General features: G+C 36.3%; 1 protein-coding gene across 4 annotated transcripts in view; it reads left to right on the forward strand.

Annotated features, from left to right (window-relative positions):
* CTPS2 (CTP synthase 2) overlaps positions 1 to 14,757 on the forward strand; it is a 193,691-nt gene that overhangs the window by 106,805 nt on the left and 72,129 nt on the right. For all 4 annotated transcript variants that reach the window (XM_058186754.1, XM_058186755.1, XM_058186756.1 and 1 more), the window contains 2 exons: positions 722 to 873; positions 12,758 to 12,890. In XM_058186754.1, the coding sequence (XP_058042737.1) occupies positions 722 to 873; positions 12,758 to 12,890 (285 nt within the window). The remainder of the gene's footprint in view (positions 1 to 721; positions 874 to 12,757; positions 12,891 to 14,757) is intronic.

A 14,757-nucleotide genomic window follows, 5' to 3' on the forward strand; every position in this document is an offset into this window, starting at 1 on the left:
TTGTCTGATATGATCAGAAAAGTTGGCAAAAAATAAACAGCATCAGTTCCAAGAACAGCATGTGGAGTTACTTCTGAGTAGTTACTTTATTGTTGTTCACCTACAGACAGAATCTTGTCAGATGAAAGCAGTTTCCTGCATAATTATAAATATATTCTGTGAACTGCTAGGGAGGGCTGTCTTTGCCCTCTTCCTGCCTACCAGACATTCCAAGCTCTGTTTCTTTGCCCTGTAGCCCTGACACTCTCTTCTGGAACTCAATTCCACCACAGTCAAGAAGCAAAAAGAAATGAATTCACAAACCACAATGGAGATTCACTCATCTTTTTCAAAGACCTGTGCAAAGAGCTAGGTCTTCAAAGCCCATAGAAACATCAGCAAGGTGTGTTGGGGTATCTGAACCTGGAGGGGTGGAACTCATTCCAGAGGGCGAATATTATTACAAAGAAGTCATGCTTCTGTGGTCCACATAGATGGCATTGTTTAATTAAAGGAACATGGAACACACCAAACAGATGAAACTGATCAAGCAGATACTATGGGAGATAGGAGGTCCCTAAAATAACCAGGCACTACACCATAACATAGTTCATCCTTTTTGAAAAGCAATGTATAGAGCTAAAGGAAATATTTATTCAAACACACACACACACACACTCAGGCTCCTTGTCTATTTATTTTTAAATTTACACTATTAATAATTGAAATTCATATTTTCTAGGTAATATTCATCCATGACGTTTCTTCTACTTACCGAGTACCAATCCTTTTGGAAGAACAAGGCATAATTAAATACTTTAAAGAGAGGCTAAGCCTACCAATTGATGACCAACCAAGTCACCTTCTTTTCAAATGGAAAAAAATTGCAGATAGGTATATTTTTTTGTTTCTTATCTAGATTTCTCCTTTTCCCCTGCATTGTATTTGCACCTGAAAATCTTTTTGCAAAATTGAGCAAGTAAGATTTATCAGGTCCCAGGCTTTTAAAAGTGGTTTGTTTGTTTCAGTGTTTTTGTAAATATGTATAATATGGTAATATGACATAAAGTATTTGCAGTATCTTTTGATATTATATATTATGTTACAATTCTGATGGTGCCAAAATGCAAACTTTTTACCCAAAAGGTTTCCATAGAAAAATTCTGAATAGGAAAATATGAGGTAAAAGCACCAATGCTGATTTTTACATTTTAGAACAAGGCAGAGGAGAGCCAGTGTGGTCTAAAGATTAAAGTCTACAGGACCTACTAGGAGCAGGGAGAGTCAGATTTTAATCTTTTTTAAAAAGTTTTTATTGATTTTATTACGACACAACACAACACAAAACATACATAACATAAACACATAATATGTGTTTTATTTTTACATTATGGTTTCGTTCCTTCAACTTTCTGCTTTTTACTTTTCCCTTCTTTTTTACTATCTTTGACTTTATTGTCCCTTTACATCTAGTTTCATTTATTTACAATATTTTACACATTTGTTATCTTCTCTTCTCCATCCTTTATTTCTATTTACTTTTCCTATTCTCCAACCTCTCATACCATTTGGTCCATATTTGATAATATTCTGTCTCTTCCTTTTCCTTTATTTCTTTCGTTAATTTGTCCATCTCTGCACAGTCCAGAATTTTCTTGATTGTTTCTTCCTCTGTTGGTATCTTTTCAGTTTTCCAGAACTGTGTGTAGGCAATCCTTGCCACAGTAATTATGTGTAATATCAAATACTGAATATCTTTATTGTAAGTTCTGGTTAATATCCCAAGTAAGAATGTCTCTGGTTTCAAGTCCACCTTATGTCCACTTATCTCTTCTGTCCAGTTTCTGATTCGGTACCAAAAATTTTTCACCTTAAGACATGTCCACCATAGGTGATAGCATGTTCCAGGGTTTGTTTGTTTTTTTGCATTTCCAGCAGTTTGACAAATTGTTAGAATAGAATAGAATAGAATAGAATTTTATTGGCCAAGTGTGATTGGACACACAAGGAATTTGTCTTGGTGCATATGCTCTCAGTGTACATAAAAGAAAAGATACGTTCATCAAGGTACAACATTTACAACACAATTGATGGTCAATATATCAATATAAATCATAAGGATTGCCAGCAACAAGTTATAGTCATACAGTCATAAGTGGAAAGAGATTGGTGATGGGAACTATGAGATGATTAATAGTAGTGCAGATTCAGTAAATAGTGTTGATGGAATTATTTGTTTAGCAGAGTGATGGCCTTCGGGAAAAAACTGTTCTTGTGTCTAGTTGTTCTGGTGTGCAGTGCTCTATAGCATCGTTTTGAGGGTAGGAGTTGAAACAGTTTATGTCCAGGATGCGAGGGATCTGCAAATATTTTCACGGCCCTCTTCTTGATTCGTGCAGTATACAGGTCCTCAATGGAAGGCACGTTGGTAGCAATTATTTTTTCTGCAGTTCTAATTATCCTCTGAAGTCTGTGTTTTTCTTGTTGGGTTGCAGAACCGAACCAGACAGTTATAGAGGTGCAAATGACAGACTCAATAATTCCTCTGTAGAACTGAATCAGCAGCTCCTTGGGCAGTTTGAGCCTACTGAGTTGGTGCAGAAAGAACATTCTTTGTTGTCTTTTTTTAATGATGTTTTTGATGTTAGCTGTCCATTTTAGATCTTATGATATGATAGAACCTAGAAATTTGAAGGTTTCTACTGTTGATACTGTGTTGTCAAGTATTGTGAGAGGTGGAAGTATGGAAGGGTTTCTCCTAAAGTCTACCACCATTTCTACGGTTTTGAGTGTGTTCAGTTCCAGATTGTTTTGGTTGCTAGTCGTTCGACCTCTCGTCTATATGCGGATTCGTCATTGTCTCGAATGAGACCAATCACTGTTGTGTCATCTGCGAACTTCAGTAGCTTAACAGATGGATCGTTGGAGATGCAGTCATTGGTATACAGAGAGAAGAGAAGTGGGGAGAGCACACAGCCTTGGGGGGCCCCTGTGCTAATTGTACAGGTATTTGATATGATCTTGCTTAGCTTCACCTGCTGCTTCCTGTTTGTTAGGAAGCTTGTGATCCACTTACAAGTCTGTTCTGGTACCTGTAGCTGGTTTAGCTTAGTTAGAAGAATGTCTGAAATGATGGTATTGAATGCTGAACTAAAGTCTACAAAAAGGACCCTTGCATAGGTCTTTGGAGACTCAATATGTTGTAGGATGTAGTGCAGAGCCATATTAACAGCATCATCTGTTGATCTATTTGCTCGGTATGCAAATTGCAAGGGGTCTAACAGCGGATCCGTGATGGTTTTCAGGTAGGAAAGCACTAGCCTTTCAAAGGTTTTCATGACTACAGATGTTAGAGCAACTGGTCTGTAGTCATTCAGTTCCTTGATGGTGGGCTTCTTCGGCACTGGGATGATGGTAGAGCGTTTGAAGCAAGAAGGAACATAACACATCTCTAGTGATTTATTGAAAATATGGGTGAAGATGGGGGCCAATTGGTCAGCACAGACTTTTAAGCAAGAAGGAGTTATCTTGTCTGGGCCTGGAGCTTTTCCTGGCTTTTGTCTGTGAAATAGGTCCTGCACTTCCTTTTCTGTGATCACTAGGGGTTGTGAACCCAATGAAATGGGGTCAGTTGTAGGAGGCTTGGCTGTTGTTGGTGTGTCTGAGATGGGGGTTGTGGAGATAGGTGGCTGTAGTTTCCTTATAAACCTGCAGTAAAACTCATTCAGGTCATCTGCCAGTTGTTGATTACCTTCAGCCTGGGTAGGAGGTTTGCCATAGCCGGTGATATTTTTAAGAGTTTTCCACATAGGAAACATTTTAGTTCGCTGTACTGGTGTAAAATGCCATCTGTAAAACATTTTTAGCTGGTTTTCCTTGTAAGCCGTTGATAGTGTCAATTTAATATTTATTTCCCATAATTTTTCCCATTTCTCCAATTCTACGTTGTAGCCAAAAAAAATTTGCCCATCTAATCATGGTATCCTTAACTACCTCTTTTTCCATTTTATATCTAAGTAGATATTTATAAATATTGCTAATTAATTTTATTTCTGTTCCATGAATGATTTTATTCAATTCTTGCGATTCTTTTCATACCTCATACCTTTTTTTATCTCTTACTACTTTAGATTGAATTTATGTGAATGTCCACCAATCTATCACCCTCCCAATATCTTGTTCTAGTTCCTGTTTCTTTTTCAACTCTCCCTGGTCATTTATCAATTCCTTATATCTAATTATCTTATTTTTCTCCAGTAAATTTGGATATATCAATGCTTCTGTTGGCGATAACCACATTGGGATTCTTGTATAATGTTTTTGTTTTTATCTTTTTCCAAATCTGCAGCAGTGCATTCCTGATCCAGTGTGTTTGAAAGTATTTATGTGTTTTATACTTCGGGTCCCACAGGAATGCATGCCACCCTACTTGTAAATTCTGTCCTTCTATTTTTAGCACTCTATTGTTTTTCAGCTCCATCCAGTCTTTTAACCAGACTAGACTCGCCACTTGATAATAAATTTCCCATTCTGGTAACACCACTCCCCCTCTATCCTTTGTATCTGAGTAATTTCATTTTAATCCTGGGCTTTTTCCTTTGCCATATAAATTTAGAAATTAATTTGTTTAATTCTTGAAAAAAATATTTTTTCTAATTTCAATGGTATCACTTGGAACAGAAATAATATTCTCGGCAATATGTTCATCTTCACTGTTGCTATTCTTCCTAAAAATGAGATTTGCAACTTTTCCCAATTTCTTAAATCTTATTTTATTTGGTGTATCAATTTGTCATAGTTGTTCTCTTTAATTGAATTTTGCGGTAAGCCAAATTCCCAGATATTTTATTTTCTTAGTTGTCTTCATCTTTATTTTATCCTCCAATTCAATTTCCTGTTCCTTTGTTAATTTTTTTGTAATCAGTTTGGATTTATCCTTGTTAATTTTGAGTCCCACGACCTCTCCAAATTCTTCTATCCTTTGTATCAATTTAGAACCCATTTCCAGTGGGTCTTCCAAAATGAATACCACGTCATCGGCAATTGCTTGAGTCTTGTATACTTCCTTTCTAATTTTTAAGCCCCTTATTTCCTGATCTTCTCTGATTTTTATTAGAAGGGTTTCCAGTGATAAAATAAATAGAAGAGGAGAAAGAGGACACCCTTGCCTTACCCCTTTTGTTATATCGATTTTTCCTGTTAATCCTTCATTCATAACAACCCTGGCTGTTTGTTTAGAATATATTTTCCCCATCATTTTTTCAAATCTTTCCCCCAATTCTATATAATTTAATTGTGTTGTCATAAACTTCTAATTCAGATTATCAAACGCCTTTTGGGCATCAAGGAAAACCAGCGCTGTTTGCTTTTCTGGGTGGCTGTCATAATATTCAAGCACATTCATCACTATCCTTATATTAGTTTTAATTTGCCACCGTGTCAGAAACCCATTTTGATCTGAGTGTATATAGTTGTTCAACAGTTCTTTTAATCTTTCTGCTATTATTGTTCCGAATGTTTTATAATCTGTATTTAAGTGTCCTCCTTGGGAATAAGGGTAATAATAGCCTCAGTCCAGGTTTCCAGGATTTTTGCTGCTTCTATTGCTTCATTATACGTCTCTAACATTATCTACTGTACTACCTCTTGTGTTTTTTTATATAGTTCAATTGGTATCCCATCTGGACCTGGTGACTTATTGTTCTTTTGTTTGCACAGGACTTTTTCAAATTCACTTATTGTTATTAGTCTATTTAACATTTCTTTTTGTTCTTCAGAAATTTTATTCATTTTAGTCACCTCTATATATTTTTTAATTTTCTCCTCTGCTATGTCTTCCTGCTTGTATAGCTTTCCAAAGAAGTTTTGTATTATTTCCCTTTTTTCTTCACGTCCATATTGTATTATATCATTTTCGTCTTGTAGTTGTTGTATTATTCTCCTTCCTTTTTTTTTTCTTAGTTTATAAGCTAACCATCGTCCTATTTTATTCGCATTTTAAAAATAATTTTGTTTTGCTATCCTAATTTTCTGTGCTATTTCTTTTTGTGTTATCAAATTAATTTTATGTTTGGTAATGTTTCATTTCTTTTTATCTTTTTATTTTGTGGGTCTTTTTGTACTTCATATTCTATATTTTTTAATTCTCTCGCAAGCTTTCTAATTGCTCTCTCTTTACTTTATTTTTCTTGGAATTATATGCAATATATATATAATCCCCTTATATATGCTTTTGTGGTATCCCACAGGTTCTGTATCAAAGTATCTTTCTTTTTATTTATTTGAAACAGTATTTTCAGTTCCCTAACATCTGTATTTTTTTTTTGTCTTTGCCCAAATTTTGATTCATTGTCCATCTTTTGTTTTGTTTTTGGTCTCTTCATTTTAGTGTAATCGGTTTATGGTCTGCCCAATCATTTACTCCTATTTCAATTTCTTCTATTTCATTTTGGATTTCTGCTGTTGTCCAGGCCATATCGATCCTGGACCACGATTGATGTGGGTATGAATAAAATGTATATTGTTTATGTGTTCTATGTGTCTCTCTCCATATATCTCACAGGTTAAACTCAGATACTATATCAAAGAAAGCTCTCGGTAACTCACTTTTCTTCTCTTTGGTTTTTTTTACTACTTTTATAGTCTTTCTGAGCATCTGCTACAGAATTAAAATCTCCAATCATACAAATCCTTTCATATTTCATATTTCATATCCAATATCCTCTTATGTACCTCTTTAAAAAATTGCTGTTGGTTTGTATTAGGGGCATATATTACTATGAGTAACATTTGTTTTTGTTCTATCTCCAGTTCCAACATCAATATTCTTCCTTCCTCATCTGCATATCTTAAGTTTGCTCTTATTTTATCCTTAACATATATGGCAATACCTCCTGTCTTTTTATCTACTAAAGTTGTGTATAATGTTCCTAATTTTCTATTTTCTAATAATCTTCTATATCCTTTTTGTATTTGAATCTCTTGAAGGCATATCACTTCAGCTTCCAATTTCCTTAATTTATTAAATATTTGTGTCCTTTTCTTTGGAATATTTAATCCATTTATGTTTACCGAGAAAAGCTTGTCTCTACCATTCTCTACTTGATCTGTCTTTTGTACTTCATATTCTATATTTTTTAATTCTCTCGCAAGCTTTCTAATTGCTCTCTCTTTACTTTATTTTTCTTGGAATTATATGCAATATATATATAATCCCCTTATATATGCTTTTGTGGTATCCCACAGGTTCTGTATCAAAGTATCTTTCTTTTTATTTATTTGAAACAGTATTTTCAGTTCCCTAACATCTGTATTTTTTTTTTGTCTTTGCCCAAATTTTGATTCATTGTCCATCTTTTGTTTTGTTTTTGGTCTCTTCATTTTAGTGTAATCGGTTTATGGTCTGCCCAATCATTTACTCCTATTTCAATTTCTTCTATTTCATTTTGGATTTCTGCTGTTGTCCAGGCCATATCGATCCTGGACCACGATTGATGTGGGTATGAATAAAATGTATATTGTTTATGTGTTCTATGTGTCTCTCTCCATATATCTCACAGGTTAAACTCAGATACTATATCAAAGAAAGCTCTCGGTAACTCACTTTTCTTCTCTTTGGTTTTTTTTACTACTTTTATAGTCTTTCTGAGCATCTGCTACAGAATTAAAATCTCCAATCATACAAATCCTTTCATATTTCATATTTCATATCCAATATCCTCTTATGTACCTCTTTAAAAAATTGCTGTTGGTTTGTATTAGGGGCATATATTACTATGAGTAACATTTGTTTTTGTTCTATCTCCAGTTCCAACATCAATATTCTTCCTTCCTCATCTGCATATCTTAAGTTTGCTCTTATTTTATCCTTAACATATATGGCAATACCTCCTGTCTTTTTATCTACTAAAGTTGTGTATAATGTTCCTAATTTTCTATTTTCTAATAATCTTCTATATCCTTTTTGTATTTGAATCTCTTGAAGGCATATCACTTCAGCTTCCAATTTCCTTAATTTATTAAATATTTGTGTCCTTTTCTTTGGAATATTTAATCCATTTATGTTTACCGAGAAAAGCTTGTCTCTACCATTCTCTACTTGATCTGTCTTTTTGTACTTCTAGTCTCTCTTACTACCGTTTCTTTTTCTTCCTCTCTTTCTATCCTTCCTTTTCCTTATTGTTTTTTGTCTGTGTGTGTGTGTCTTTCTTTCCTTCTCCTTCTTCCAAGTTCTCTTCCTCCTGGCTTCTAGTCTCTAATTCTTCCCTACTCTCTTGATCTTCCCCCTGCACAAAGTGATTTTCATAAAATTCCCTTGCTTTCTCCAATGTGTCAATCCTATATTTTTTCTCTTGCCATGTCACGAGTAGGCCCTCAGGTATCAGCCATCGAAGCATTCCTTTATATTTAATTAATTTGGTTGACAGAAATTGATATTGATGTCTTTGGTCTCTTATTCTTCGTGGAACCTGTTTCAGTACTATGATTTCTTTACCTCTATAAGTTAGCGTTTCCTCTCTTGACCTCTTATACACGTCATCCCTTATTTTTTGTTTCATAAATTTAATGGTACCTCCCTCGCCAACCTATGCTTTCTTGAGTAATTTGTATATACTTAATATGTTTCATCAATGTCTCCTCTTATTTCCTGTTTTTCTTTCTCTAATATCTCTGCCACAATTTCTGCCATTTTCTCTCCTAACTCCTCTTCTTTCTCTTTGACAATATTTTGAAATCTAAAGAAATAAGAAGCCTTCTCCATTTCCAAAAATACGATCAATTCTGCCAGCTCTCTATTTATTTGCATGGTTTTCTGTTCCCACATTTCCCTTTGATTATCCATCTGCTCTATTTTTGTTTCAAGTTTTTGGATTCTCTGTTCATTTTCCATCATTGTTTGCTGTATGCTCCCTATCTTATCATTCATATTTTTTATCTCACTTCTCATTTCCCCAATTTCCTCTTTAATTTCTTTAGGATGTACCCTTGTCTCCTCATGATTCTCCGCTATTGCCTCCTGGGTCTTCAACATTGTTTCCTGTATCAATTGTAACGCTATCTGCATATTTTGTGAACTCATTACCTGTTCTGTTTTTTCTTTCTCTATCATGGTCAATATCGATCTTTGGGTTGTGGGAGATTCTGTTGGTGTAATATTTGTGGCTCCTTTTTTGCCTGTTTTGTTTATTGTCGCTGAGTTAGACATCTTTTTTACCTGTACAATATTTTTCCACATTAACATATATCAGTATACCTATATTAAGGTTTTCTTTAACACTGAGGTTTGCTTTTACTACACTTTAACAACTCTATTTTCCTATTTTTATCCCACACTTATATATTATCTTTTATATTAATCTTATCACTTTTATGTCTCTATTTGCAGTACTTATGCATATACAATTTTCTAAATATCTATTTTCCCCCTTATTTAAATACGTATCTTTCTTTACAATACATTTCTTGTTCTTCTCTCAGTTCACTTATACAATTATCAGTTATGCATTCATACCTTAATTCAATTCATTCATAGCATTTCATATAAATCAGTGTCAATAATCACTTTTCTTCTTGTAACTTATTGTCCATTTGTGCTTATCTGTTGCATCAGTCTTCTCTCCAAATTTTCCTTGCCTTTAATCTGTCCACCAGTCCACCAGATGGCACCTCCTCCTGTCTTCTTTTCACTTTCCAGTTTATTTAATGCTTCCAAAATATTTACTAAACACTGTCCCCTTCTTTATGTCAGTAAATTATTAATTGTGATGTTCTTTTCTTTCTGCTGAATTTACTTCACATTTTTAACATTAAATTCTCTACTGTCCAATTTATACTTTCATGTTTTTGCAATTCTCCACCCCCGATTCTCAAAATCGTTCAATCACCTCTTTTCATTCAGTCATTCCACTTCCAATACCATCTTCCATCTCATCTCCAATTCACACTCTCTGTTCTTAATCTTTTCTATCGTCTATTTTTTATGTAATGTTTATTTTAATCAATCCTCTATTTGGACTCTCCCCTTCTTCACCCTTTTCTTAAACTGATCTGTTTCTTCCTTCCCGGCTTTACTCCCTTCTAGTTGCCATCTTCTTGACACTTTGTTTCTTTTCTCACGCTAATTTCACGCCATCTCTCACCAAGACCTCCTCACCTCTTTCTAGGATCACTCGTCTCCGGAACGAAGCTGTCACTTTTCACTTTTCGCTTCCCATTCTCGCAGCTGCCAGCGCTCCAGGCTGATCTTAAAGGCTTTTTCCTACTTAGAATTTAAAAGTACCGCTCCTGTCTAGTTGGGGGTTTGCCTTCCACCTGACTCTCTGGGGCTTCCTCTTTAATTTGCCATTCTCTACACATTCGGCAATGACTTAAAAGGGCTCCTAAGGAAGATATTTCCAGCTTCAGGAACAAAGAATCGTCCCCTCGCCTGCTCCATGCTGATGTCGCTGCCGGAAGTCAACAGATTTTAAACTTTTTAGGCATGAAAACCAGATAAAGTTGGACCACTGATTTTCTCTCACCTGTACTAAACATTAGTTTCTGTGATAAGGTAGCTGAAAAATAACCCCCTCCAACGATGTTGCATCATACACTGATAAGTTTCATTGTAAGAAAAAGGCAAGCTCGGTGCAAAAATAAATGGAAATTGAAACTATGCAGTTGTAGCTCAAGATACTTCAACCTTGCCATCAGTTTCAATCCCAAAGTTCTCATCTCTTCTTTTCAGTCAGAAATGCTGAAATAAAAACATTTTGTTAAAGCAAGGAGCAAAAATCTGTGCTCAAACTTAAACACTTACAAAAGTCATTTCATTCCTTGTAAAAGGAAAGAGAGAAAATTCCCCTATGCTTGACACTTTGCATGGCTCTATCTGTGCTGAAGAAAATGAAGGGACATAATTAAAATATTAATTTTGCTTGTCCATTTTCTTTGAGATGTTGAGAGGGACCTGCAAAGATGTCACACATTATCATTTTATTTGAGGAATCACCTTTTCCAGGTAACATTTGCCCATCCTATTAGCTTTGGCAGGAGAGCTGTGCTCTGGATCCCATCCATTAGACCAGGGCTATCAGACTCCCAACCCACAGACTGGATGCGTCGTGCTCTGGCCACTCCCACGCCTGGTTTAGCAAAGGAGGAAAAAGTCCCAATACGTCATGTGACCCCACCATAATGATGTGAGTTTGACACCCCTGCACTAGATGGTGTTTCTCAACCTTGGCAGCTTTAAGATGTATGGACTTCAACTCCCAGAATATCACAGCCAGACATTCCTCAGAAACACTGTGCTAGGGATTCCATGTGGCAGGATCTAGGAAGGGAGTCTTTTCTTTTATGGGATATCATTCTCCCCCTCCAGGAGATCAGATTGGTCCCACCCCTACTGATTTCTCATAAGGCCTTAAAGAGATGGCTTTGCAACCAGGATTCAGATGCTCATTGCTGATATTTTGGCTGCCAATTATGTTGTTTGGTTTTATGTGGCTTTTAATGCTTTTTGTTCTTTTTAAATGATGGCTTATTACATTCACCAAAGAATAAAATATATATCAAGAAAAAAATGGAAAGAAAAATGCATCTAGGTTGTATTCATTTCTTTTCTTTTTAACTATTGTAAGCTGCTCAGAGTCATGTATTTGAAATGGGTGGCTATATAAATTGAAATAATAAATTAATAATGAATAGTTTCCTACCATTAACAAAAGCTCAGAAGACTAAATAAGGGTAAGATACAAATTCTAACAATTAAGAGATAGAACCCCTGGATCAGAAAATAATCCAAAAACCCACATTTTTATAGCAGATTTATTTATACCACACCTGAAATAAATTGATTCAGTTCTTCAAAACATCTAACTGTTGAGTAAACCTTGTGTGGAGTTTCTATTAATGTAATTTCTCTTTGGTAGATTATTCTCAACTGCTCTATTTTCTTTTCTCCTAACTCATAATAAATAACTGAATCATCTTCTTATCTGGAGAGGTGTAAATTATTCCAGTTGAGCATAATCTTATTTAATAATAAATTAGCCATGAGCCATTTATAAATATATTTGTGCAGGGCTTTCATTCTAAGATGATTTGTGTAAATTCAGATGGTGATACCACTGCAGCTACAAGTAGAATAAACTGGAAGGTTTTTGTGTTTTAAAAATATTTCAAGCTTCTGTTATCTTGTCTTTCTCATTGGGAGAGTGAACCTTAATACAGCTGCTAGCAATCTGTTTTGGACACTTAAGAACATGGCTTCACCTGTTTTAAACACACACACACACACACACACACACACACACACACACACACACACTAACTAACTAACTAACTACCGTATTTTTCGGACTATAAGACACACCTGACTGTAAGATGAACCTAGATTTAGAAGAGGAAAACAATAAAAAAAGTTTTTGGCCTCTGTGTGCCCCATTTTTGGGCCTTTTGTCAGGCCTTTTCCAGCCTTTTTTTTTTTTTTTTGGAAAAAAGGGGCCAAAAAAAGGGGCTGAAAAAAGCCTCAAATTGGGCTGAAAAAAGCCTTGAAAATGGGCAGAAAAAAGGCCCGAAAACAGGGCATGTGGATGCCCAAAAACTGCCAGCAGGTGGCCAGGGTTTCGGCGGTATTCTGTCTATAAGACACACAGACATTTTACCCCCTTTTGGGAGACAAAATGTGTGTCTTATACTCTGAAAAATACGGTATATCCAGTCCAAATTTATAATACTATAATACTTGCTGAAATATTTGGAAATCTATATATTATTTGATATTTTATATTGCCAGGTATGAGAGGATGCTAAAGAGCTGTTCTGTTGCTCTTGTTGGGAAGTATACAAAACTGAGTGATTGCTACACCTCTGTTATCAAGGCATTAGAGCATTCAGCTATAGCAATTAATCACAAACTTGATCTAATGGTGAGAATCAATCAATTTTTTCCTTTCATTATTTTTTTGTATTTTGTAAGCATCCTGTGGTGTTTCTAAGGTTTGTTTTGAGGAACATGTGCTCTTTAATATATTTTGCTATCTCTTGCACATTTTCTAAAGCAGTTTAAGTATGTGGTTTTGTCCTGAGAGTTGTTATAGTAATTTCAATACCGGAATTTCTGAAAGATAAAGAAAATCCCATGTTCCTGAGAAATATTTTATTTCTTGATTAATATTATTTTATTTATTCATTTATAAAATTTATACACTGCCTATTTCATTAAAGTGACTCTGGTTGGTTTAACTGATATATTAATCCTATTCAAAATTGCATGCATTAAGATAATGTTTTTACATGCGGCTAAGCAGGTTCACCCTCTTTGGCTTGGCATAGCACTGGGCATCCTGCCATCAAAGGATTAAAGGGGAGGGAGGGAGGAGGAGAAATGGGCAATAAATGTAGGAGAAATGTATGCATTTTTGTATGGGAATTTGGGAGGGGGGAATGACAGTTGAAGAAAAGCAGATCAATGTGGAATTAGTTCATGCCAAGGCATCATCAAGGCCATTTGCCCTGAAAGTTTCCATCCCAAATGCCTCAGTTGCCAGCCTCAGTTACCAGCCCAAACACCTCAGTATTCCCAAGACATCCCGACAGCATTGCATTGGCTGGATTGGGACTGGTCATGGGAGGAGGGACAGAACTGAAGAAAATCATTTTGTGTTAATGCGATGGAAAATCAGATTCTGCCTGACTTTACTGTAACCAGCATCACTTAGTAAAGCTATCTTTCACTTCAACCAAATGAAGTCATATGTTTTCTTCCCTAAGGGATCAGTGAGGCATTAGGCAGAATCTGCAATTGTGGTCAAACCAGAGAGGATATCACTTCTATCATAGGGACTCTGCACATGATGTTGGTTCAAGGGAGTGATCAGGAAGAGATTGAGTGCTAGAGAGAGGCTTTATCCAGACCACCTCTGGGACTGGATCTCTCCGAGTGAACGGAAGAAGAAGAAAACTGGTGACCCACTGAGAACCAGCTCAACTCACCCCCCTGCAGGTTTAGCATCGGCGTGAAATTTAACTGGTTTTTAGCCCAGGTTTGGACCTACATGCAGGAGTATGATCCTGAGATAACTATGGAAGGCAGCAAAGTGAAATGTGTCACCATGGCTCTAGAAGGGGCTGTGGCACAGTGGATGGTCACCCTCCACAATGATGATGCCTTGGAGCTGATAAACTTCAACCGATTCATGGTAGTGCTCCACAAGTGATTTGAGGCTGACCACAAAGCTAGAGACCACATCAAAACCATCAGCCAAGGACAGAGAAGGTTGACTGAGTACACCCATGAGTTTTGCCACCTGGCTTGCAGGCTCACCAACTGGCTACAAAACATCCTGATCAGATTCTTCAAAGACGGGCTGAGCGATTAGGTCTGCAACAAATGCATCTCCAAGGGTGCTTCCCCCTACCCTTCATAGCTGATACATTCTGTCAGAGGAGATGGAAATTGACCTAGCGCAAAACAAGTATCACTCGGGATGCAGGTGGTGAAAATACTTTCCAGAGAAGAAGGAAGTCCCAAAAGTGCAGCCAAGTAGCCACTCTCTGCCACCTTTTCAAGTGCAGGAAGGAGGGGCACCAGGCTGCCGAATGTAAATCTAACTATCCTACCCAAAAGGCGACTCCAGGTTCCACCAAGAAGCCTACCAAGCTGCCACTGCAAACCTATGAGATGGCCCTGGAAGGAGTAGAGGTCATAAAGTTCACCCCATCCCCCCAGGATGGTGAGAAAACTCTGACTGGCCCAGCAGAGGGCCCTGGGGAGAGTCAGATGATGACCCCCTG

This window comes from Ahaetulla prasina, chromosome 5 (genome assembly GCF_028640845.1).
Source record: "Ahaetulla prasina isolate Xishuangbanna chromosome 5, ASM2864084v1, whole genome shotgun sequence".
Taxonomy (NCBI): Eukaryota; Metazoa; Chordata; class Lepidosauria; order Squamata; family Colubridae; genus Ahaetulla; species Ahaetulla prasina.